Source organism: Sorghum bicolor, chromosome 2 (assembly GCF_000003195.3).
Source record: "Sorghum bicolor cultivar BTx623 chromosome 2, Sorghum_bicolor_NCBIv3, whole genome shotgun sequence".
NCBI classification, from domain to species: domain Eukaryota; kingdom Viridiplantae; phylum Streptophyta; class Magnoliopsida; order Poales; family Poaceae; genus Sorghum; species Sorghum bicolor.
The window spans coordinates 14,428,888-14,452,872 of NC_012871.2; the positions used below are offsets into that span (position 1 = coordinate 14,428,888).

Here is a 23,985-nt window from a genome sequence, read left to right on the forward strand (position 1 = left end):
AAGTTATCCAGGCAATCTAGAGTAAGGGACCAAACTAACGACGGGGTTTGCTCCCTGTAATTAAGAAAAGGAGTGCAAAAGTCTGTTAACATCATTGATCGACACATAATCTATTGACTAGATTTGGTTTCCATTAGTGCATATACCTTTTGAATGTCACTGTGTATTGGTACTCTTTTGCTATTTTATACACCGCCCATTCCATCTCAGTTAGTTCGGCGGGTTTGTCCCCCCTCTTCTTCTATAGGCTTCTTTGGTGCAAGTGGACATTGTTGTTTTCCCTAGCTTAGAGGCGGTGTGTTGTTGCCTGGTCCATCCCCTATACATCCTTGCGATGGGTTGCTAGTGTTGGGATGCGAGCTACGTCCAAGACTACTGCCTGGTCCACCAGCATTGTCATTACCATTGCCACCATTGTCATCATCATCGTCATTACTTGGGCCACCTAGGGGAGACGATGACTGTCGTGAGGGCTATGACTGTTGACGGTCCTTAAGTATCAAATTTAATTATAAAATAAACAAAGAAAAGGATCCAAATGAAATCAACATCCAGACTTAGGGTTTTATCTGACAGAATTTCACGAGTTTTGGTGTTTGTCTATTTCTGCAGGGGGTTATCAGGAAATACGGAAGAAAGGCCCACACGTCGGGATTACATAGAGATATTAACGTGCCGCGCAATTATCTTACATCTAGAAGACTCCAGAAGCCACGGGAAGGAAGCGGAGGCCGAACGGGGCCAGGCACTAGGCACCCGCCCCCTCTCTGAGTTGGATCAGGACTCTCTTTTGGGACTAATCTCCAATGACCTAAAGGATCAAGGATAACCATTCAATCAATGTCGGTTTGATCCAACGGCCCATATTCACTTGAAGGGACTATAAAACCAGACCCCCTGGCCCCTGGAGGAGAGAGCCTCTCTCAACCCTAATTCATTATTCCTCAAGGGAGAAGAAGCCTCTGATCAAGATTAGAGCCACCACATCAATTAGATATCTAGATTAGCATAGCTACATAGGATTAGAACTAGAAGGAGTCAATCTTCGATTGGTTTCCGGATCTGTCAAGAGGATTCTTGGTAATTCTCTAATTGTTCTTCTAATTGTTCTTCTAATTATCTTTGTTCTTCAATATTATGAATATGACTTTGTTCTACTTCAATATATTGCTTATGACTTTGCTCTACTTGTTTATATTCAAGATTATATTGTTCTTAGTCTATCATAGTTATGTACTTGGCTTAATAAGTTAGATTGGATCTATATACATGCTTAGGATCGCATAGCGTTTATCCATCGGATCCATGGGTGAATGATAGATATTGTGTAGGCGTGGTGCTTATACCGTATTTATCTGCGATTGTACCCAATATGCCAGATCGTGGGGTAGTTCATGATAGTGACAGCTTCATTGATTCTTATATAGTCCCCCTCTCGTGTATTGGGCTGGCAGAGCAATATTATTACAGGGGAGTGATTGCTATGTTTCTCATTTACCTTGATAATATCACTATGCATGGGCGTAGTCTTGTCTCGCAATGATTGCTAAGTATGCTTGCACTAACTATGATAATGCTAAACTATATAGTTGAGAATAACTTAGGAAATATTCTTGTAGTTCGTTCTAATACCATGCTAATGACTTTCTAAAGTATCTAATTGAGGTGCTTATCATATTTATATGTGGCTAAGTTATGCTGATCAGATTAATTATCTTTGTCACTATTCATTACTTCATATATCTTTTATGTGACACTTACCCCTATATGAAAGAATTAGATAAATGTTCTCAATTATACATGCAATGATAGATATTCAATCTCATATTCCATTCTGTAATCAATATTGATGATTGCTAATCCCTTCCCAGTGGTAAAAATATAAATAACGATACCTGGAATACTTCTCGGTTAAAATGCTACATCGGTATTAATCTGTGCGCTTGCAGATCCCATTCATTATTTATTTAGAAGAGCAATTGCATATTTCAATACCGTGTCTCTCATATCATGCTGGGGATGACAACTTGGCTTAAGTGGTATGAGGGATAGGTTTGGCATTTTTGGCACCGTTACTAGAATTAGAAAACTATCTACTTTTGGTAATGATGTTAAGAATACCCAACAATGACGTCGGTGTTGGCATTTCCAAGAAAATGTCTATCTTGTTCCAAAGCACGAGCGAGCTAGTTCCACTGATGAACCTAGCTCCATCTTCAGTGGGAAAGTCTTGTTCATCGTCCTCGAAGTCATCGTGCATCCACACCACCTCCACCAAGGTATAGTCGGGCAGGATGGGCTTACCGTTGTGCCTAGCTTTAGGGTTAGGCAGTTGTACACCATTCCCTACACCACATCCTTCTTCCTCCCCAACCTACCTTAGGGCACCTATAGCATTCCAAGTGTTGGCACCACAATCTCATCAATCGGGTTCTTTTCGAGTTCTGAGGTACACATCATCATTTGCCCTTGTATGGTGGCTTCACCCTATTATGGTAGCACACCAGCCTGACGGAACATCTGCGACTTCAACTCCACCATCTTAGGGTCAGTGCTAGTGAAAGCATCTTGTATCGTCCTTATGATCATTTCCTTCACTACCTCTTCTTTGCCTTTCTAGAATATCTCCTCCTTGTATCTCTACGTAGTGTGGTAAGAGGTGGCATCGAACTGCCATGATTCCACATTCTTCTAACTCTACCTCGAGGATACGCCCCAAACACGGTCGTGGTGCTCAAGGTTTCCCAGTGCCTTGGTCAGCTTGTCGTGATCCCTGCGAGGTTGGAACTCCTCTCGTTCCATGGCTACCTTGATTTGAGCAAAGCCTTCTCCGCCTCCTCGGTCTACAACTTGTTGTATTGTTCCTTCCTTCCTTTAGCTTCTTCGACCAACAAGCATAGAAGATGTCAGGTCCTAGCTCATCAATTCCTTTGAACAGATTCTCCAGCCTAGCCTCAGCTACCTCCCTTTCCTCCTACCACCACTTCAGCCTCTTAGCGACGTACCCTATCATGCTCATGTGGTGGTAGAGCGTGTTCCTCTTTGCAAGGTCAGAGAACTTATCACCCTTGGTCTTTGCTTCTTCGGTACTCATTTTTTGATGAACTCCTCCCAGACATGATGCTTGATGAAGTTGTAGTCCTCATAAGGTGTCTTCCCTTTCTACATATAGTTCTTATTGAGTTTTGATCTCAAGTTGTGAAGCGCTTTGCCTGCAATAACCATAGCATGCCCCTTGCAAAGATCTTCATTGAATTGGTCTGGTAGATACTCGAACCCGCTTCTTCACGTCACTCCACACTTTATCCTTGTGGTCCTCTAGGACTTTCCTCCAATCCATATAAGTCACATGCTCTCTGACTAAACAGGAGCATTGGTTGCTGAAGACGCCGATCATAGTTAGTGGCTTCAAGGGCTCTCCATGTGGCCCTATCTTGTATATGGCATGCACCTTCTTGCTCACCTTATGCCTCCTGTGTGTTGGCCCCTTTTTAGGTCAGACTTCTTGACGCTGGTAGTTTTGGTTGAAGTGCTCGGGGTGGGACCGGATGCATGCCCCTCCTCTTTTGCCTTCTCCTCTTCTTCCTCAGGGAACTCCAAAGCCATAGGCACCACTGGTAGCTGGATAGGACAAGAACTTGCATTAGTTTCCTTCTTTAAACAAGATCTACTAAAGAAGCAATGCCAGATCAAGTGAGATTGCACCACATTATCTTCCTGGAGAAGGTTGTTCTTGTGGCTATTGCACGGACAAATGATATGCTCCCGACCTAAACACACACAGTGCTTTTTCACAGCAGCAACAAACTTTCTCACATGTCCAAGAAAACCCAAATCGTTGCTGACCCTCGGTATCTTATAATCTACTCTTCCCTGCCCATGATGACCGCGACCACCTTGCACACAAAAGGGAGAAAAATAAATGAAGCCATATGAAAAGAGCGGAAAGATTAAGAATAAAATCTGAGTAGCTCTAGATCTAGTTTTCTCTCTCCTCCATTTGGATCTAGATCTAAATCTAGCTCAAAACCACCTAAATAATGCAAAAGAGAGAAAATGAGAGTTAGAGAATAAGAAATCCACCTCTTGCGGTGCTCCCTTCACCAAATCAAAGGGCAAAACCTTCCCCCTCTAAAATGATAATTTTAGGATTTTGAGCTCAAAAGCCTAATAAATGGAGGAGCCGCGAGGAAGAAGAAGGGGTTGTTGCTACTTATATAGGCACAACCTTAACCAAGGTGGGCAAGTTAAAGAAACCGCCATGATTAATCACCAATTAACTATGGCGGTTGACGTTAGAGCAACCACCATGGTTAAAACTTAATTGAGGTGGTTGCCCTAAAGCAACCGCCACGGTTAATAAACAAAAGGCCACAGTAAAGATTTTCTATAGTAGTGTATGGTTGAAAGAGACCCGAAGAGCCCATGTGGCTTCCTCAATAATATGGACATAGGCAAGCCTTGGTGGCAAGCTGAACCACGGAATAAACAACTTGTCTCTTGTGTTTTGCTTTGATTTGTTCTACACTTGTTCTTCGTGGTCTTGCTCCCAATCCCTCTCTCATAGGTTTTGGGTGCTCGATATACGATTTGGTGAAGGAACAAGCTAAGGGGAGTTCAACATCTTCATCAACAACATCTAGGAGTGTCGGGTAAAACTCAGATCTAGATTCGAAGCACATTATACTCTGATTTTGTAGTTGTTGTAGGCTACCGGTGGTACTGGTCCTCACTGACTGGTTGTAACGGTCTGGTATTTAACTTCCGTATTGAGCTTTTGAGTTTTAGGTTTTCAGATAAGCCTATTCACCCCCCCCCTCTAGTGACATCAAGGTCCTTACAACCTTGGAGTTGCTAGAAAGGGAAGTTTTTGCTTCTCGTGGATGGCCTTTCGTGTTTAAGATCGCTCCATAAACTTTCAATTATTTGGTTGTATGGACATTTTAGTATGCAACTTTGGTGTAATAAGTGTGGCCTGATTCTTGTGAAGTCAGATTCTTTCCATTATCCAAAAAAAGGGGATTTCACCATGATATAACTCTACTTGAGACAATCAAAGTAGACATATGGATCACCTAATTTGAAGTCCGAGTGATGAAGTTCCGGTGCTCAAAAGATCTCAACTCTAGGACATCCAATTTTGAAAGTCCAGGAGAAAAGATGCACATATCTATTCTAGGCCAATTTATAAGATGCTTTGGACATGATTTTGGACCTCCCACATGCTAAGCTTCCACAACCTATAAATTTAAAGGGCTAAGGTTGATTAAAATACACCCAATAAAACCGATGTACTACACATTTACCTTTTTACCTCTAAACCTAATGTCTTCCAAACCTCCATTGTCATTCATTTACCGATCCCCACAATTATAGATGATGTACTAGGCTTTGCTAGTTGACATAGGGCACACCGTTGATGTCCACGCCCTGACAAGGTTCCACCTGGACGAGAGATCCGATGGCCTTTGCTAGTTTGCTTATAAACTAGTCGTTCTTCGTCATGTAAGAACGGTATGCATCCTTTACTAATTTGCTCGTAAACCTAACCATTCATCATCAGATAATGGTAAAATTGACCCCTTTCTCAGAGCATCCCAAGAAAACCGAATCACCCGGTTTCTAAAACCGGATCATCCTGTTTTGGCAGACAATATACTAGAAGGTTTTTACTTTACCATCTGCGTGTTCTAACACTTCGACGAATGATCACATTTTGCATCAACACATCCTCCAGTTTCGTCAAAAAAAAAAAAACACATCCCTGTCCAAAGTCCCACGGGCAATGTGAACTTTTTGCACAATCTTTTGTTCAGTTATTATTATCTTATTAACCATAACTCCTATCACAATATATATGTCGTATAGTAAAGAGTTGTACTACATACAACAAAACTCTGCGTACTGAACTAGGTTGGTAGTCTTGAAGAGGTCAGCAGCTATACAAGTCTATAATAACAACCCTCGATATCGGAGGAGATGTGAACACATGGAAAGCGAGTGGTCTCTTTGCCACTTATGTCCAACTCATTACCCAACTGCCCCGCACAAGAACAATTCGCTGCCGTCCGTCCCTATTTCTATATGATTTTATCTTCGTTCTTCTCTCTATGTTTGAAACCTTGGATCTGCAGACTAGCTTGGTGACAGTGACTAGACCCCTTTGCCGTATGATTCTTTTGTCCGATTATTATATGGTCACTCTTGGCCAAGTCTCTTCGATCGCTTACTGAGTGAGCCAAACGGTTCAGTTTTTTATCCGAGCTAAGAATGATAGCCCTCTCTGGTCAGTCTTGGTCTCACACCGGCATATAGTTACCACAAGTAATTATTTTTTATATCTAATAACGGGCAATATACATATATCGCACATTTGGTGAGCCCCTTCTTACGGAAAAGTGGATGCATTTTATTTCATGTTCATATTGCTTAGGGCTTGTCTCGATGTACATGTATATCCACTTCAATCCACATATGTTAGTGGATTGGAATGAAACTTAGTTTAATTTCATTCCAATCCACTTTAACACATGCGGAATCCTGAATAGATATATGTATCCAAACAAGGCCTTAGTGAGTTGAATGTACTACTCGATCACCAGACAACACTAGAATAAAGTGTCCCCAACAATGTTAGATTCCATTTTTGTGAAATTTGAATGTTGTATCCATGAAAGTATGTATAGTTTCCCATGATATATGTCATCAATGTATATGCACAACTGAAAACGCGTTCTTTGCCAAGGGCCTGAGGTTTTGCCGAGGGCCAAATCTCGGACACTCGGCAAAGAGTATCTTTGCCGAGGGCTAGCCTCATGAGGCCTCGGCAAAGACAGACCCTCGGCAAAGACATATGTATCTATTACTTTATTTGGGAACATTAATGAACTGATTGAAATTTGGAATTAATGTTTCTAGAGGTATAGTGAAATTAAAGTCTTGGATACCAACTGGATTATATATAATAATCTATATTATTGTACATGGGATTATAATAATATGGATTCTGGATTCTAATAATCTAATAATCTAGACTACTTGGACCCCTGCGTAGATTATTGTTAGTTATTATTCCCTCCGTCCTGTAATATAATGCATTCTAGCATTTAAAATTTGTCTTTAAATATAATGCATTCTGAAGGACAAAACCCAATTTCGTATTGAATACTTTTCATTTATGAACCAATCACCATTAATTACGTTAATGATAGCATTGATTAGGAAATAAAACAAGGGTATATGTGTCTTTTATGTTTTCTCTTAATTTGTCTTAAAATACTTAGAATGCACTATATTATAGGACAAAAGGAGTAGATCATAAATGATTAATAGTCCCTTCATCTTGAAATAAAGTACATTGTGACTTCAAAAATTCAAAAAGTTATATTAAAATACAATGCATTCTACATAATGACTATGTTTCGATTTAGAAAGATTTGTTAAAAAGGAAGTCTAGAATTAAGAATAAACTTTATAATTGGAATAATCTATGAATACATGTGTCAATTGTCATAAAACGCACCGTGTTACAAGACAGAGGGAGTAGTGCCCATGCATGCTCCAATTTTTTGACCAACAGAGGATAAGGTAGAGGGAAGTTGGTCTTTAACTTTTTGCACCCATAGTCTCCAATTACCTGATGTTAGGTGGATTACAGGATTGTTGTAATATGGTGTTTGCACTATAACAATCTACCCCATTTGGTTCCTATCAGATTATTTTAGCTGATTATTATTATCTGGATCTAAGGGCTGCATATCTGATACACATTGAACCCCGTCGTTCAAATTATTTTACATTTTTCCTCACTATAACAGGAAAGAAATGGTATGTTCAACTGGCTAGCAAAAAAAATGACTGAATCACAAGGACACTCGTAAGGAACAAAATTGGCATGTTCATATGTAAATAACAAGGCGTTTGTTATTAATGAAAGACATTTGAGACAAAAGGATAAGACAAACTAAGATATCACGGCAATTTGACTGAATCAATCAAGGCACCATTTTATAGTTTTTCTTAGTCCTCAGGGATAATCAATTTAAACTCTTCCAGATGTGACTTTTTTGCCTCGTTGATTCAGTAATAACTGGAAGGGCAAATATAATTAAAGTAAACTCTTCAGAGGGATCTTAGCACTAGCAGTAGTATGAGAAATTCGTTTTCAGTTAATATAGCTGAGATCCCTTTGAAGCCGCCGGCGCTTTGCTAATGCTTGATAACTAACTAATGTCCAAAATGAAAACGGCACAATCCGCATCTCATCTATCAGTCTAATTAAGTTTTGACAGGAAATTGGTAATTTCTGACATATAACATCATTTTTTATCATGTGCGGCACACGAGCAGATATAACTGTCCTAGCTATCATGTCATATCATAAATGTAAAGATTTATATATATCACATGTTGAATTGGGAAATATCTGAAGTTGAGATATATCCAGAGAGTAACAACATAGAGACGCCGAAGTCCGGACCAGCTGCTGAATGACAGAATGAGGAGCATCGGAGTGAAAGCAACAGAAACTCCAAAACAAACATGGGAAGAGAAACGGCTGAGCAAATAATAATCAGCATGTGGATACAGTGATCGACTCTTTCAGATCGAATGTATATTTTTATTTGCGCTGTTTTATAATAGTACTGTTTTTATTACTACTATAGCTGCTAGCAGTCTACATATACTACCTGCATGCAATACTGTTATGGCCCACAGATTAGAGTTTGTATAATAAAGTCGTCGTCTTTTCTAAATGATTTTTCCTGCTTATTATTATTGACGCCACCATGTACACAAGTCGATCGGATTCTTCAAAGCAAAGATTGAAATACAAAATCCGATTATTTGCGCATGCAAAAATGAAAATGACGGATCCATCGACTGCAACCAGCTGTCAGCAGTTACGACAGGCGACGCCAAACCCGAGAACAAGAGCCGTTCAAGGAGGTGCGTGATCGATCGAGGGCGGCAGCCTAGCTGCTAGCTACGTACACTGGCAGGGCCGGCCGGCGTCGGCCGGCCGAATTGTTTTCTTCGATCTCATCCTTGTCGCCATCCAAATTCCAGCCAGAACTAGACGTCAAAGCCGTGTCCATTACTCTCTAAACAAAACTAGCAACTTGCAGCTGCACCTGTCATTATATAAGGCACCTGCACCTCTTGCGTTTGGAGTCTCCCAGTCCATCCCCAGCTACAGCTAGCTAGTAGCCCACCTCTCCAGCAAGAACCCTAAAAACGAACTTCACTGACCACCCGGCATTCAATTCCCATCATCGATCAGCTTATATTTGATTTGATACGGAATTTCTTCTGATCCATATATAGCAATATACTATATAGAGGCAGCTCTAGTCTAGCTATACATCTGCTGCTCCGATCGATCCGGCCGATCCGTCCATGGAAGGTGGGTTCAACAAGAGCGGCTCACCGGAGGCGGAAGGCTCGAGGCGGGCGCCAGCGGGGGCCTACTACGAGTGCTCCTTCTGCAAGAGGGGGTTCACCAACGCGCAGGCGCTCGGCGGCCACATGAACATCCACCGCAAGGACCGCGGATCAGGCGGCAGTAAGTCGACGGCGCCGCCGCAGCAGGACGACGCTGGCGGCGGCTCGAGGACCTACGGCGGCGGGGACGTGCACCTGGGCCTGTCCCTGGGGAGGAAGGAGGATGTGGATTTGGAGCTCAGGCTTGGCAGCTATCCTTATAACTAGCTTAATTAGCACACCTCCATCTCCTCAATTTATTTGCTATATATATACATGCAGTACTTGCTAGCCAAGAAATTAATCAGCTATGTGCTGATGATGATGGGTTGCTGATTAATATAAAAATAGGTAATGAATTCAAGCTACTACATACCGAGTCACATGCTCGCTACTACGTCTTGTTTTATGCGCTGCTCGATCGATTTTTCGTTATATTTGGTAGTTTGTTTCCTGCTTAATAATTGCCCTATCTGCTGCCATTTGAGAATGCTTGATTGAGAGGAAAAGTGATTGTTGTAGCAAGATCTATCAAATAATTCCTGGAGGTCCTAGCTAACTAGCTAGCTGATGTATATAAGTGTGTGTGGAGTGTGTGCAACTGTGCATACAACATGCCCACAAAGCTGAGGAAATTTTTATAAGCTGTCCTCATCTGCTCTATTTGCATTGGGCCATCAGAGAGTTACTAGCTACTCAAACTTCATCAAGAGAAGATGTTTTATGCTTTGTCCCTTGTGCATGGTAACTTCCGGGTTCAGACGGAGAATACGAGATAACAAGGTCTGCAGAAAAAGATATCCCTCTTATTAATTGGCTCTGTAAGCTCATCCCCCGCTGCATCAAATCTTTAACTACTTTATTTACAGTACTTTTCTTGTTTTTGCAATAAACTAGCTAGAGGTTTCTTTATTGTTTGATTAGTTCCTCCAATACTCCAAAAACAAGCACAAAGTAGTACAGTAAAATCTCCGGGTTGCAATATATAAAATATTTGTGTGTACTAATTATTACCTAGCTTTGTCTATGAAATATATACTCCTATATTCTTTTGGATCGGAGTTTATCTACCTATCTCGTAATGAACTCTGACTGGTCCATCTCGTCGTCCTTTAATTAGTTACCATGGGGGCGAAAATGGATTTCGTTTTAGTTCAGACATCATAAGAGTTCATTCCCAACCTACATAAGATTATCTCCATTTACTAATGGCTGACTGTCTAACTGGTACTTGATGTTGATTAAAATTTCTTTGAAATACTTCTTATGAATTATTCATTAGTATCAGTACAAATGTCCATAACCCCTATACCATCTAGCTATAACCCCAGTGACTACTTCACTCTCTCTCTCTCCTCTCATGTATATAGGGAGCGTATTCTGTAGGCATTGATGCGAATAAGAAGATCTCTTTTCGACTCTCTCTCATTTTTGTTCTCCGCATTCTTGTATACCAATTTAGTAGTTATTTTATAACACATTATCAGCATTACTGTCTTCAAAGACTAGTCATTATACTATATTGTTGTGCATCATTATATCCTTTTATGTAGTAATAAACCAGTTTGATTCTTGTTATTTATACTATACTGTTGTGCAATTATTGATACTACACTATTCTATATGTTGTAGTTTACTATGTGGAATGTTGCCAAGCTTTATTTTGCAGCTCTTAACATTAATGACGATATTTATCATGGGTGCTTGATGTTCAAACTCTCTTGAAGTCCAATGGGCTTGGTGAAGTGATCAAAGCAAACAATAGTGCATATAGCCAAGATAAATCTAAAGCTTTGTTTTTTATTCGCCGCCACCTGCATGAAGATCTTATTAGGTTTATTACGACACAGGAAGTTAGTGTTGAGGGAGCATAACATATGAGGTGGGGAACCTCTCAACTAAACAACTCTTTTAGGTTGAATTAGACTCAATGTATTGTTTTATTCTAGGCTCGAGCAGACTTAGGCCTGGTGTGGTGGCGGCTCATGGGTATAGCGAACTAGATTAGAATCACATTTCAGTAGCCCCCCCTATAACACCCCAAAATTTCAATTTTGGGTTGTTATTAGAAAATACTAAATAAAATGAAGGTTTTTAATATATGGATAAAAATTTTCCAATAATTGTTTAGATTTTCATATACGGTTATCAAAGAAAAATAGTGCTTTTTAAATATTGTGGAATTAATTAGACGAGCTTAGTTGATGTGAAGCTTTTTTGTTGCTTGAGTTGGTTGTTTTTGTATGTGCTAAGTTACAAAAATACGTTTAGACGTTGATAGATCCTTCCTAGAAATTTTCTAGACTTTTTCGGGCTTTTTTTTTCTATTTTTCCTAGAACAAAAACTATTTTTTTTAGATGCTCTAAATTTTTTTTTTATAGGCACCAAAAACTTTATTTGGATTGATCAACTCTCAATATATCTCTAAAAGTTTTCCTTTAATTTTTAGAATTTTGGAAATATTTTTCAGGGATTTAAAATGATTTCAGATTTTTCTGAAATTATTTTGGAACTGAAAATGATTTATTTAAAATCCCGAAATTAAGAAATTCTAAAACTTTTCCAAACCCTAGACCTATATATATGCCGGCGTAGCCCTCGACGCGCTGATTTCAGAAGTACGAGCCTTTTTCCGAGCCGCCGCCCGTAGCTCCGTAGATCCATCGCCGAAGTTTCGGATCTCGTTTCCGGCGAACTTTTCCGGCGAACGTTCGGCGAGCGTTTCCGGCCATCTCCGGCATCTCCAGCAGAAACCGTCACCATCCCGAGGTTCGTCTCATCGTCCTCTACACCGGCACACCGTTCGTTTTGCAAATCCGTGCTCGTTTACCGTTTCTCTAATCTCTATTTCTCTTTTTCGGCGAACTTTATCCATAGATGACATCTTCTTCTTCGTTTCCGACCATCGCGACCCTATACGGCATCACCGCGGCGTCACCGGCGACCCTGCGCCCCACGCTGTAACCCCCGCAGCACCCCGACCCGCGCCCCTTGGCGTGCTGCTGCGAGCAGGCAGGAGCCGCCGCTTCCTGCTCCGTGCAGTGCGTGCGAGCAGGCCACCCTGCACCGGCCCTAGCAGGCGGGCCGACCACCGCCGTAGCCTGGCACGGCCGCGCCGGCAGGCTACCCCACGACCAGGCCAAGCTAGCCCTCCCTCTCTGGCGCGACGCAGCAGATGCACAACCATGGCCAGAACTTGACGTTCGTGAGAAGAAGATGACCCAAGGTAGAAGACGACTTATTAACAAGTTTGCCACTGATCATTAATCCTTCGCCAATTAATCGTTTTAACTCCGTTTCAATTGCGTTACGTTCGTAACGTCGCGCTCTACGCAGTGGTGCTAACTTTTATTATGTCATATATTTTTTATATATATTTAGTTGAATATTAGATTAATTAATATATGCACCTAAATCTATAATTAAAAGCAATATAGAGTTATAATCATGATTTCTATTGTTTTATGACCATGACAACGTAAATAACTTGTTAGCGATACTATTTTCCATGTCCCATGTTTATAAATATAATTAGTTTAATTAATATTTATTGAGTGTCATTTTTAATTAATAAAAAAAACAATTTAGGTTTACACTTTGGTATTTTTTTTATAATCAAATATTAACTTGATTAATATTAACTTAAATATTTCTTAATTATAATTGGTTTAGTTAAATATGAAGCATGTAATTAATTTAGTTAATATCTATCTAATGTCTCTTGGATTAAAAGCGACTTAGTTATATAGTTTAGTCTTTAAATAAAGAATGTTAATATAATTAATATCAACCTAAATGAATTTTCAATTATGACCTGCTTAGATTAACTTTTGAAAAAAAATAGTGATTCTAATTAAGTTGTTCTCACTTGTTTTATATTCTCTAAGCTATGAATGCTAAAATAGTCTAAACAATTTCTATAACTGTTTATAAATAGAATATGACTGGAACTATACTTTGTCTTTTATAATTATAGTTTGTTTAATTTCACTTTATGATAATAGTTGATCTTCTTCGTTACACTTCGAACCTCGAAAGCCGTGTTCATTTAACGAATAGCTCCTTTCTTAATGGTTCTTGTGTGGTCACGATCGTAGCAATAAGCCGTGTCGTTTAGTGCGCTCTTTCTAAGCTTTTCTTTTGATTGATGCTTGTTCTTAGTCGTGATTGTTTGTTTGTCTGTTTGTGTTGCTTGGTTGCTACACGTAGAAGAAGTGTGGTTCGTCAACAGTGAAGATCAGGCGCTGAGGACCGATAATCGAAGCAGAAGTTGGAGATCAGAAAAAAGAAGCCAAAGAATTCTGAGCAGATAAACACTGGGAATTAAGGCAAGTGCAGACACCCTTTGATCATATTGTACCTATAAACTTTAAATACATTTACTTTCCATTGCATGTGTCTTAATACTGCAAACCCTAAGGACATGACTAGTCTTCTACTATATTCCTTGTATACCTGGGTTTATATATGGGTAGTATAGTGAACAGTAGATATGCTTAGTTGCTCTACTCATCTAATCTATATAATAATAATAATAATGATCTTGCTTAATGAATTCTTCAATGATGATAAATGATTAAATGGTGAACAATGGTCACTTCGGTGATGGAGATGTTGCGGTGCTTGCGAGCATCGTGGTTTGGTTGAGGACAGGGGGAGCGGGTACTGTTGGTGGTCCGGTTTGCCGGGCGTACCCGTCTCTGCTCTCCGTAAGGACTTAGTCAGGGAGCGGCCCCCTGGGACTTACAGTGCAGCTCCAAGCTATATGGGCTCTGGCTTGACTAATTAGCAGGACCTCCACTGGTAGGGTGTTACTTTCCGGGTAGGCGTAAGGAATGTAGCTTGGGTATTCATATTAAGAGGTCGGTCAGTTCGGGGTCCCATTGCTATGGGCACGGCTGCCGCGCGCCCCGGCAAAAACTTACGAGTGGCATCCTATTAGTTGGACCCTGTGAAAGGTCTCGTAGTGAAACCCTGCCTGCTCACCTTGGTAGTGTTTTGGGGAGTCGCGACCCCAGGCGAATGGGAATCACGACTTGGAGTGAACGTGCACACCTCTGCAGAGTGTAAAACTGATATATCAGCCGTGCTCACGGTCACGAGCGGCCCAGACCCTCACTTGATGAGCAAATTGGAATCACATGGAACTTGGAGGCGGAACTTGGTTGAGGTTGCTACCTCGTGCTTTGGCGGAATGGCTATTCCGTGTTGGCAGGATGGCTATCCTATGTTCTTAATTGGGATTGCTATCTCTTGACCTTAAAGGGGTTGCTACCCCGAGTTACTATCCGAGGTTGCTACCTCGGTGATCTTAATAATAATAGTAATTATAATGATGACTAATAATATTGCTAATTAACCTTCATCTAAATAAGGGTTGGGATGCTCTACTCACAACTAGTAATAGGTTGTTTAATAATAAAGTTGTAATAAAAGTTTACCAACTAAAAAGCTCACCTGCAGTCAAACAGTGTCAACTTTTCCTTTGATTAAGCCTTGCATGTCATTATACTTTCCGCCTGTACTTGTTGAGTTCGACATGAACTCACCCTTGCTATTTCCTCCACACCCCCAGTGTGTAGTAAAGTGCTGCTCAGAAGAAGGATAAAGAGGTCATGGAGTTTTCTAGAAGCTTATCAGAAGTGCTTGGCGTACGGAGCCCCCAGTCAACCGTCCCTGAGAAGATTGGAGCCTAAGAAGTTTAGCTACTGTTTCCGCGTACTCTGATGTTTTGTAAGTGTTATTATAAATATGTTTTTCCGCTATATATAACATTGATTCTGATATTTCTATTCTTTTGTTATATGTGTGGACTTCCTGGGCACACATATGACGACTCTGGTCTTATTTTAAAAGCCAGGGTGTGACACCCCCCCCCCCCTCACCGTAAAAAAAATCGCTACGCATTCTAATAGGTCTAATGGCTAAAGACCTTACAAACAAGATCCTTGTGTTCTTTGTAACAAAAAATTGAAAGAAAGATATGACCACAAAAAATGTATCCTCTCTAATGCTCGTAATGAATGGTTACACCTAATGTTCTGGCAGACACAATATGAACAAAGAACAATATATATCCTTTATCTACATAATCAACGTATGCTTTTTGGGAGGTTTAATAAATTTATTTACACCTTGGATAAAAGAGACTTTGTTCCTTACATCCATGCCACGTCCTCTTCATGTGTGGGCCTTAATGAAAACATATAACCGCATCAAAATATTATTCCCATTTAGCTAGAGAAAATTTTAACTAAAGGACCATCATAAATTGATATCAAATTTTGGCAAAAAAACATCAACACACACAATACTATTTGTAAATTTATAGACACTTTATTTTCATTAAACAAAGGGTCACCTCTCTCTTACTCTCTCACCTCTCCATGCATGGCTACATATAGATATATACTTAGATCTACAAATATCTTCATTCATGGACACCATTCTATTACCCAATAAAGAGCAAGAAACAAAATAACTAGAGATTGATGTGAACCTACTCCATAAAAGTAAGTTGGGAAAAAATTCAGCCAAAACTAACAACAAAATGTAAAAGTAGCAAGCATGTCTCCCTTTAGATGGAAATTATAATTAACCAAGAGAAATTTATGCGTAGACCTTTAAAAGGAAATTCGGATGGCATGACCTTACCTCTTAAAGGCAACTTCTTCAAAGTGCAAAGACATCCTCTATTTTTGCAACCTTTTAGCCGCCAAACGAGCTCCCAATAGAGTGATCTATAGATTTATCGGGAGTAAGAAGAAAAATTTATAGGGAGTAAATTTAGTGGTATTTCAGTAAAAGGACCAGTCATGTAAATTATTTTTTAGAAAAGAACTGCTCCTAGAAAAAATGAATTTTAGGGCTAGTTCTCTTAATAAGATCGACCTTGAAATTGCATTTGTAGGGGGCGGTTCTGTTAATAGAACACCCTTGAAAATGATTATATTTCTAGGGGCGGATTTTGTAACACAGAGAGGTTAAAAGGCCTAGCACTGGATAAATTTGGTGAGTAGAAAAACCTTGCAAACATCCACCTCCCCGGCAAGTTTTTCAAATGCACTAACTCCAAATGTGTTCCACAAGAACACAAGCACCTTAAGCACTCGAGTTAGCATTTTCAAATCATTTTTACTTGCTTCCTTACCAAGTCATTAGTTCTAATCCATATGAAAAGAATGTCACCACCTAGTGACACTAGATAACCATACTTACTTTAGAGCTCCCATCTTAATAGTATAAATACCTATACTAAATCTGACCGTGCACCCTATTGCACCTTGGTGAAATAAAACCCCTATTGCATATACCTTTGCCTTTGGGCTTGTTTCCATCTCCAAATCACTTCTCCATTTTTGAACACTTGCATGTGGCCATGATTATCATCTCTACCCCATCTCCTTGTCTTCCTTATATTAACTCCTTCATGTGGACCGAGCTCAATCATCTCAGTTGAAACCATTAGTCTACTAGTTGTTACTCAATTACTATAAATATAATCATGCCATTAAAAATCAGTACTAAAAATATATGGGTAATGACTGTGAATACTTCGCTATCAAGGCTACGACATCATATAGAGGGTAATAAGTTTCTGTTAGGAAGGAACAACATTGCACAATGCATAATATCCAATGTCAAAGTAACAATTAATTACTCTTGTGCCCATAAAGTAGGTCTCAATTATTAAATTAGTGCCGAACTATTGGATTATGTACCAAAACTTTATCTCTATGAATATATAGCTTCTATTCATTCTAATTCTGACACAGAAGGAGAAAATCTTAATATATAGCTTTATCTCATTCTAATTATAGCACGTAAGAGAAAAAAATATTAATATACTTATTCTAGCACATAAGAAAAAATGAATCTTGCCCGCAAAAAAATTTTATTAGATGTGCACCATACTTCCTATTGGGAGTAGCATAAAGGCTACTCATTAATTTTATAACTTACCAAACTCTCCTGTGTCACGTGAAATTATCAAGCAAAGATTGATACAACTACCCCTAATATACAGTACTCTGTACTTCCTCGGTTCCAAGAAGAATGAAATTATAGATCTACTAGTCAAGTCAAAGTATTGTAAATTTAACTAAGTTTGTATAAAATATATGAGTAATTAAACGTATCTCTAAAAGATATGCCAACACCAACCGTCCCTATTGTTCAATTTACAAAAAGCTTAAAATAAGCTACTAGTAGCATTTATACATAAGTTGCCTGAGCAAACTCTCCCTATAAATACATAGGTGCTGCATCATTTCTGCGACACCCAAGTTCCCTAGAATTTTTCTGTGGTTCATTGGTTTTGTCTACCAAGGTCCAAGACCACCATGGGAAGCTTGTGGGCCATTTTGTTGTTTTTATGGTCGGCCTCTGCTTTTGCGCCAGGTATTGGTCTTCTTCTAACATTCAAGTTGGGCTCAGAATTTTTTTTTTTGAAGCATTACAAAATAATACAGCTTGAATAATGATCTGTGAGAAGTTTGTAGCAAAAACAAACACACAACCCAACCCTAACTGCCTAGTTTAATGTTTTCAATTTCCCTAAAAAAAGGGCAATTATCTTCTTTTAGTTATACTATGGGAAATCAAAAAAAAATATCCCTTTAAGAAAAAATAGCTTGAAAAAAAAATTTTACTCCCTCTATCCTAGAAAACTTGATGTTTTAGGATTTTAAAAATATCCTAAAAGATTCTATGTTGTATCTCTTGGATAATAAGGGTCCATATCAGCTTGAGATTACGATCTGCATGCCTTCATGCATTCCTTTTAATAATGGTCTATATTCCTTATTAGTATGGGTCACCTTTAATAAATACGGGGTACATATATAATTTTTATTGAACATTAACCTATTATAAAATAATAAAAACATTAAGATTTTAGGGACAAATGGGGAGTATATGCAAATCGCTATGATCCTAAGATAAATTAGTATATTTATATTATATTTCAACTAATAAATAAGAATACATAGTACCACTTTTCGAATGACGATACATATATAGGTCTTGTTTAGTTCCAAAAACTTTTACAAAATAGGAATAATAGCACTTCCGTTTGTATTTTACAAATATTGTCCGATTATGAACTACTAGGCTCAAAAGATTCGTATCGTAAATTACAGATAAATTGTGTAATTAGTTATTTATTTTATTTATATTTAGTGTTTCATGCATCTGTCGCAAGATTCGCTGCGCTGTTATGGAAAATCTGAAAAATTTTACAAAATAAAACAAGACGATATTCCCTCCGTTGTAAATTACAAGCTATCCTACCACCATTTCAGCCGCAATGGCAGCAACGTTCACGTTCATCAACAAATGCCGGGAGCCGATCTACCCGGGCGTGCAGACGAACCCAGGCAAGCCGGGCTTCCCGACCACCGGCTTCCAGCTCAAGCCCGGCGGCAGAGCCCAATACAGGGGCGTCCCGGGCACCTGGGCCGGCCGCATCTGGCCCCGCCACCGCTGCTCCACGGGTGCCTCGCCGGCGGGCGCCCTGTCGTGCGCGTCCGGCGACTGCGGCGGGAGGCTCGAGTGCAACGGCGCCGGCGGCCAGGTGCCCAGCACGCTGGCCGAGTTCACGCTCGGCGGCGGCGCCGGCGGCGGCAAGGACTTCTTCGACATCAGCAACGTCGACGGCTTCAACGTGCCTCTCCAGATCGTGCCGCACGGCGCTGGTTGCCGCGCGCGGGCGGTGACCTGCGCCGCCGACATCAACGCGGCGTGCCCGCGGGAGCTGGCGGTGACGGCGGCGGGCGGCGGCGGCCGCACGGTGGGGTGCAAGAGCGCGTGCGCCGCGTTCAACGCCGACGAGTACTGCTGCAGAGGGCGGTACGGGAGCCCCGGCGAGTGCAAGCCCAGCCGCTACTCGCTCTACTTCAAGCGCAAGTGCCCGCAGGCCTACAGCTACGCGTTCGACGACGGGAGCAGCACCTTCACCTGCGCCGCCGGCGCCGACTACGACGTCGTCTTCTGCCCTTAAATTGAATTGACGACCCAATGCTATATGGCGACCATGGCGTGTCGTCTCAGATAAAAACTGAAGCAGGCTGCTGGAGCTGCACTTGTCAAAATAAATAAAACTTGCTTCGGCAATCATGTAGCCATTTCGTTTCAGAATTCAGAATAACATGAGCCTGTTCAGTTTCAGTGCTACGGATTTATATGCAAATCCTCGCAAGCACATATACAAAGACCTCAAAATAAACAAGCACTCTGGATTTAGTATAGCTCGTTTATGCTTTGGGCAAATCCTTGCTAGCACATATACAAAACCTCGGATAAACAATCACTCTGCAGATATTAGATGGGAGTATTGTGATTTAATAGCTGTTAATGTTTTGGACATACAACATATGCTTGTCACTGATCGATACTGCTTGTAGACCAATCAATAATGACAATTATTAGCATGAAACCATGTACAGCATGGGAGTGTCCTAGCCTATTACACAAAACCCAGTCTGTTGCCTAGATAGTTCTGTTATGCAGATGCTAATGTTGATTATTCCTCCAGGGCTGCCAATGATATGCAGCTTCTGTTGTGTTTGGGTAATAACGGTTTAACACTAGCAACAGGAAGTGAACGAACCCTGTGTAGATCGTGTACATGGCAGGATTGTGACTTTTGACAGCAGCATCCTGATGCCCTGGTGTGTACAACACGAAATACCATGTCAGTCAAGGCCTTCACACAAACTTCTGGTTGCCCGGTTAGACCTTCCAGATGCCACAGTTTTGACTATTGACAATGGCATCCTGACATGCTGTACTGTCTATAAGTATACCACTGAATAGATCAGATAAATCAGGGCCTTTGCATAATCTTCTGATTGCTCCTTAGACTATAACTGAATTTAAATCAGCTCATCTTCAATTTCCTCTCTCTCTAAGAATCTTATTCGTCCAACCTTGCTTGTCATCCAGACCAGCAAAATGAACCATAAAGTCTCCATCGGAATAAACCCCTGAAAATGCAATGTGCTTTGAATAAAACATAAAAATTAAAGAGGACATACATAATTAATAGTAAATAACAAGGCAAGTGGAGACTTCCGGTTGGTATAAGGCACTCCAAGAAAAAACTTAGTGCAGATCATAATTTCAGTCTATTGGGAATCAATGCAGGGGATAGTAGGCAATAATGTAAGGTGGCAGTGACTGGCATGTGGCGACACTATGTCACCTTTCTTATTTTCAAGTAAGTACTGCCTTAATTTAATGTGACACCATCCTTCACCATTGTTGCACTATCAATTTGCACATGATATATAGAAAATCAATTCTCCAAAGCTATCAAATGAGTCAGCAAATAAATCTGAACAACTCCTAGGAAGTTATGTCCTCAAGATCAATGCAATGAGTCATTACATTCAGATGCAAATCCTCATTACAAATGCAATGTAGAGTAGTAGAGTGAATGAGAGAATGCGAGAACCTTTCCATGTAGTGGGCAGGTGGAAGATCAGGCGGCGCACCGATTTCAATGTAAGGGTCCATGGATAGGAATTGAAGAGGCACTGCATTTTTGCTATCCGAACATGCTCTTGCATTTCTTCAGCTGATAAGTGATCTATGAGATGCTTGAGTGCTGCATTATCTCCACTTCTCGTGGAACCGAACTGTATAAACGATGTCTGGTTCCACCAGGTATCCAAAAACTTCTCACTCCATTTTGACCTCCTTAAAAAGAAAACTCCTGCATGAGAAGTGATATGTCTATTTTATGGTATCATAGTGAATGATGAACAGCTAGAAAAAATAATGTGAAATCATGCTGCCGAATATCAAAGATGGTCATTCGACATGTTTATTTCTGAACATCAGATTATTCTGAACATGCATGAGTAGATGCAGAACACTCAGATGAATAAATGTAGTTTCAAACTCCATTACACTGACTGTAAGACGAGTTGACAATTTGGGATTGTAGAGATGCCTGTTGGGGTTGGACATGCTTAAAAAGAAGTGTCCCAACAATTTGGTAGCAAAGCAATTTTGATAAACAAAAGACACAAATACTCTGTGTAAACAGTGTTAGTCTCCCATACCAGCATTCACACCACCAAAATCCTCTGTTAGAACAAGATCAGGTGACTTGTCAAAATCATTGTATCCGATCACTGAGGATAAAATCCTCTCCTACAAACATGTAATGAGAGAGAAAAGTATGTCAAAAAGATGAGCAATGTCAGGTGAACATCTCAACATGGGATCCAACCGTAGATTCTGTACCAAGTGCATCTACAATAGAGCCCAATAATTCTTCAAAAAGCATTGTTTCTCATGACATCAGGACTGTGCATGCAAAGTATTTTGTTTGAAAAATACTCATATTCAAGTAAATATCCCCACGACAAATTACAAGCATGAGACTTACCAGTGGGATTTCTGGGTTAGTAACCAGTGTGTCCTGTAACAAAAAAAAACGAGCAATTAATGATCACTAAGCACATCAATTATGTGCAAGAAACAACATACTTGATTCTTTGTATGCTGCTAGTATAGTAATCAAGGTTAAATCCAGTAACTAGCTGCAGCGACCCACCGCGTCGTTCCAGAAGAGCCAGTGGTGGTGGCGGAGGTGGGAACGCAGCGCGAGGACCTTGCTCCAGCTGGGCGGGCGGCTGGGGTCGACGGCGGACGCGGGGAGCACGACGAGGCCATACCCGTGCGCCTCCGCGTAGGCGCGCTTGTTCCGCGCGGACGCCGCCAGCACGCCGCGGAAGGACCGCCGTCCGCCCGGCCTGCCGGCGTCCTCGTCGGCGAGGGTGACGATGGCGATGCTGAGGCGGGGATCCGGCAAGGGGTGGGAGAAGGGGAGGAGGTGGTCAGTGGCGTCTGGCAGACACCGGCGGCCGTGTGCGTTGGCGCCGCGGAGGAGCGCGGGGAGGTGCCCGAGGAAGAGGATGAGAAGGAGAGCGAGCGGGAGGAGGAAGAGGAGCCTTGGGAGGCGGAGGTGGTAAAGGTGGCCGGCGGAGCGGCGAGGCCGGGACCGCACGGCCATCGCCGGGAGTGGAGGCTCCTGGCCGTCGCCTGCAGCGGCGCGAGCGATGGTATGCCAGGAGCGATTGTGCGACTAATCAAAGACTTGCATTGCATACCCACTTTTGGTCAACAGAATATACCGTCACGTTTTAAAATAAGTCTTCATTTTAAGGAGTCAAATAAATCTAAATATATAAAAATATATAATATTTATTGTAATAATAAATAAATATCATTAGATTAATCGTGTTATATGTTTTCATAGTAAATCTATTTAAATATATAAATATTTGTAATTTTTAAAATTTTATGATAAACTTAGTTAAAGTTGAGATTGTTTAAATCTTTGTATTATATGAGATAAAGACTTATTTCAGAATAAAGACCCATTTAGGTTTTGGCATGCCATGCCAAAGCTAGAATAACCAATAGGGCCTTTCTCGTTCTATTCGGACGAAACCTTTTCACTGCAATATCACCGGTACAAGGGCACAAAATATTAGGAACTTGTAAAATTTGAGGTTTGTTAGGCTTCGTTTAGATGTGAAAAGTTTTTGGATTTTGATACTGCAGCATTTTCATTTTTATTTGACAAACATTATCCAATTATGGAGTAAGTAAGCTTAAAAGATTCGTCTTGTGATTTACACAGATAAACTGTGTAATTAGTTTTTATTTTCATCTCTTTTTTTAAAAAACCATACGGCAGAACTTTATTCATTCAAGATAGTTACATCGTTCATCAAAAAAATTTAGAATAAAGCTAGGGGCTCATCGACCCATGTACAATTTTGCTTATACTGCCGAGCTCTTTTAGGCCTTGTTTAGTTTCCAAAAAATTTTGCAAAATTTTTCAGATTCCCCGTCACATCGAATCTTTACACACATGCATGAAATATTAAATATATACGAAAATAAAAACTAATTATACAGTTTGGTCGAAATTGACGAGACGAATCTTTTGACCCTAGTTAGTCTATAATTAGATAATATTTGTCAAATACAAACGAAAGTGTCACTATTCATATTTTGCAAAAAAATTTGGAAGTAAACAAGGCCTTAGCTAAATTATGAGCCATCTGATTCGCCTCCCTGTTCAATCGATATATCCTAGAAACCACTCCATATAATGTTGCAGTCATCATATATTGCAGCTGCCGAATTTGCTGAGAAACCTCCATCCTTCATAATTTGTACCACTTCCATGCAATCTGATTGGATTATTAATCGGTTGCATCCTATATGTTGCGCTAACATCAATCCCTCTTTCAGCGCATAAGCCTCCACCATCGGTGCATCAACAAAATGTGGCACAAAGCTATGGGCTGCTGCTAATACACCACCCGAGCAATCTCTTATAATGGAACCAACACTGCTACAACCACCATTTTCATCAAAACCAGCATCGACGTTCACCATGACTTTACCTTCTGGAGGTTTCTTCCATCCCTGCCTTAATGTTGAACTTTTTTTTGTCGCCAGTTTATAATTCTTTG

At 40.5% G+C, this 23,985-nt stretch overlaps 3 protein-coding genes and 1 long non-coding RNA gene across 4 annotated transcripts; 3 read left to right on the forward strand and 1 right to left on the reverse strand.

Moving 5' to 3' along the window:
• LOC8057930 (zinc finger protein JAGGED-like) lies at nucleotides 9,400–9,711 on the forward strand. Its single transcript, XM_002459711.1, has one exon. The coding sequence runs from the start codon at nucleotides 9,400–9,402 to the stop codon at nucleotides 9,709–9,711; it is 312 nt and encodes a 103-aa protein (XP_002459756.1).
• Nucleotides 12,130–13,816, forward strand: LOC110432232. The gene is made up of 3 exons (XR_002449643.1): nucleotides 12,130–12,253; nucleotides 12,362–12,710; nucleotides 13,694–13,816. It is a non-coding gene; the product is annotated as an uncharacterized LOC110432232 (long non-coding RNA).
• On the forward strand, nucleotides 17,765–19,665 carry LOC8059713 (thaumatin-like protein 1b). The gene is made up of 2 exons (XM_002459712.2): nucleotides 17,765–17,884; nucleotides 18,787–19,665. The coding sequence occupies exons 1-2, from the start codon at nucleotides 17,827–17,829 to the stop codon at nucleotides 19,482–19,484; spliced, it is 756 nt and encodes a 251-aa protein (XP_002459757.1). The 5' UTR covers nucleotides 17,765–17,826; the 3' UTR covers nucleotides 19,485–19,665.
• On the reverse strand, nucleotides 19,803–22,598 carry LOC8059714 (probable alpha-1,6-mannosyltransferase MNN10). The gene is made up of 5 exons (XM_002461848.2): nucleotides 22,050–22,598; nucleotides 21,882–21,914; nucleotides 21,553–21,643; nucleotides 20,940–21,200; nucleotides 19,803–20,469 (listed from the first exon to the last, which is right to left on the reverse strand). The coding sequence occupies exons 1-5, from the start codon at nucleotides 22,506–22,508 to the stop codon at nucleotides 20,375–20,377; spliced, it is 939 nt and encodes a 312-aa protein (XP_002461893.1). The 5' UTR covers nucleotides 22,509–22,598; the 3' UTR covers nucleotides 19,803–20,374.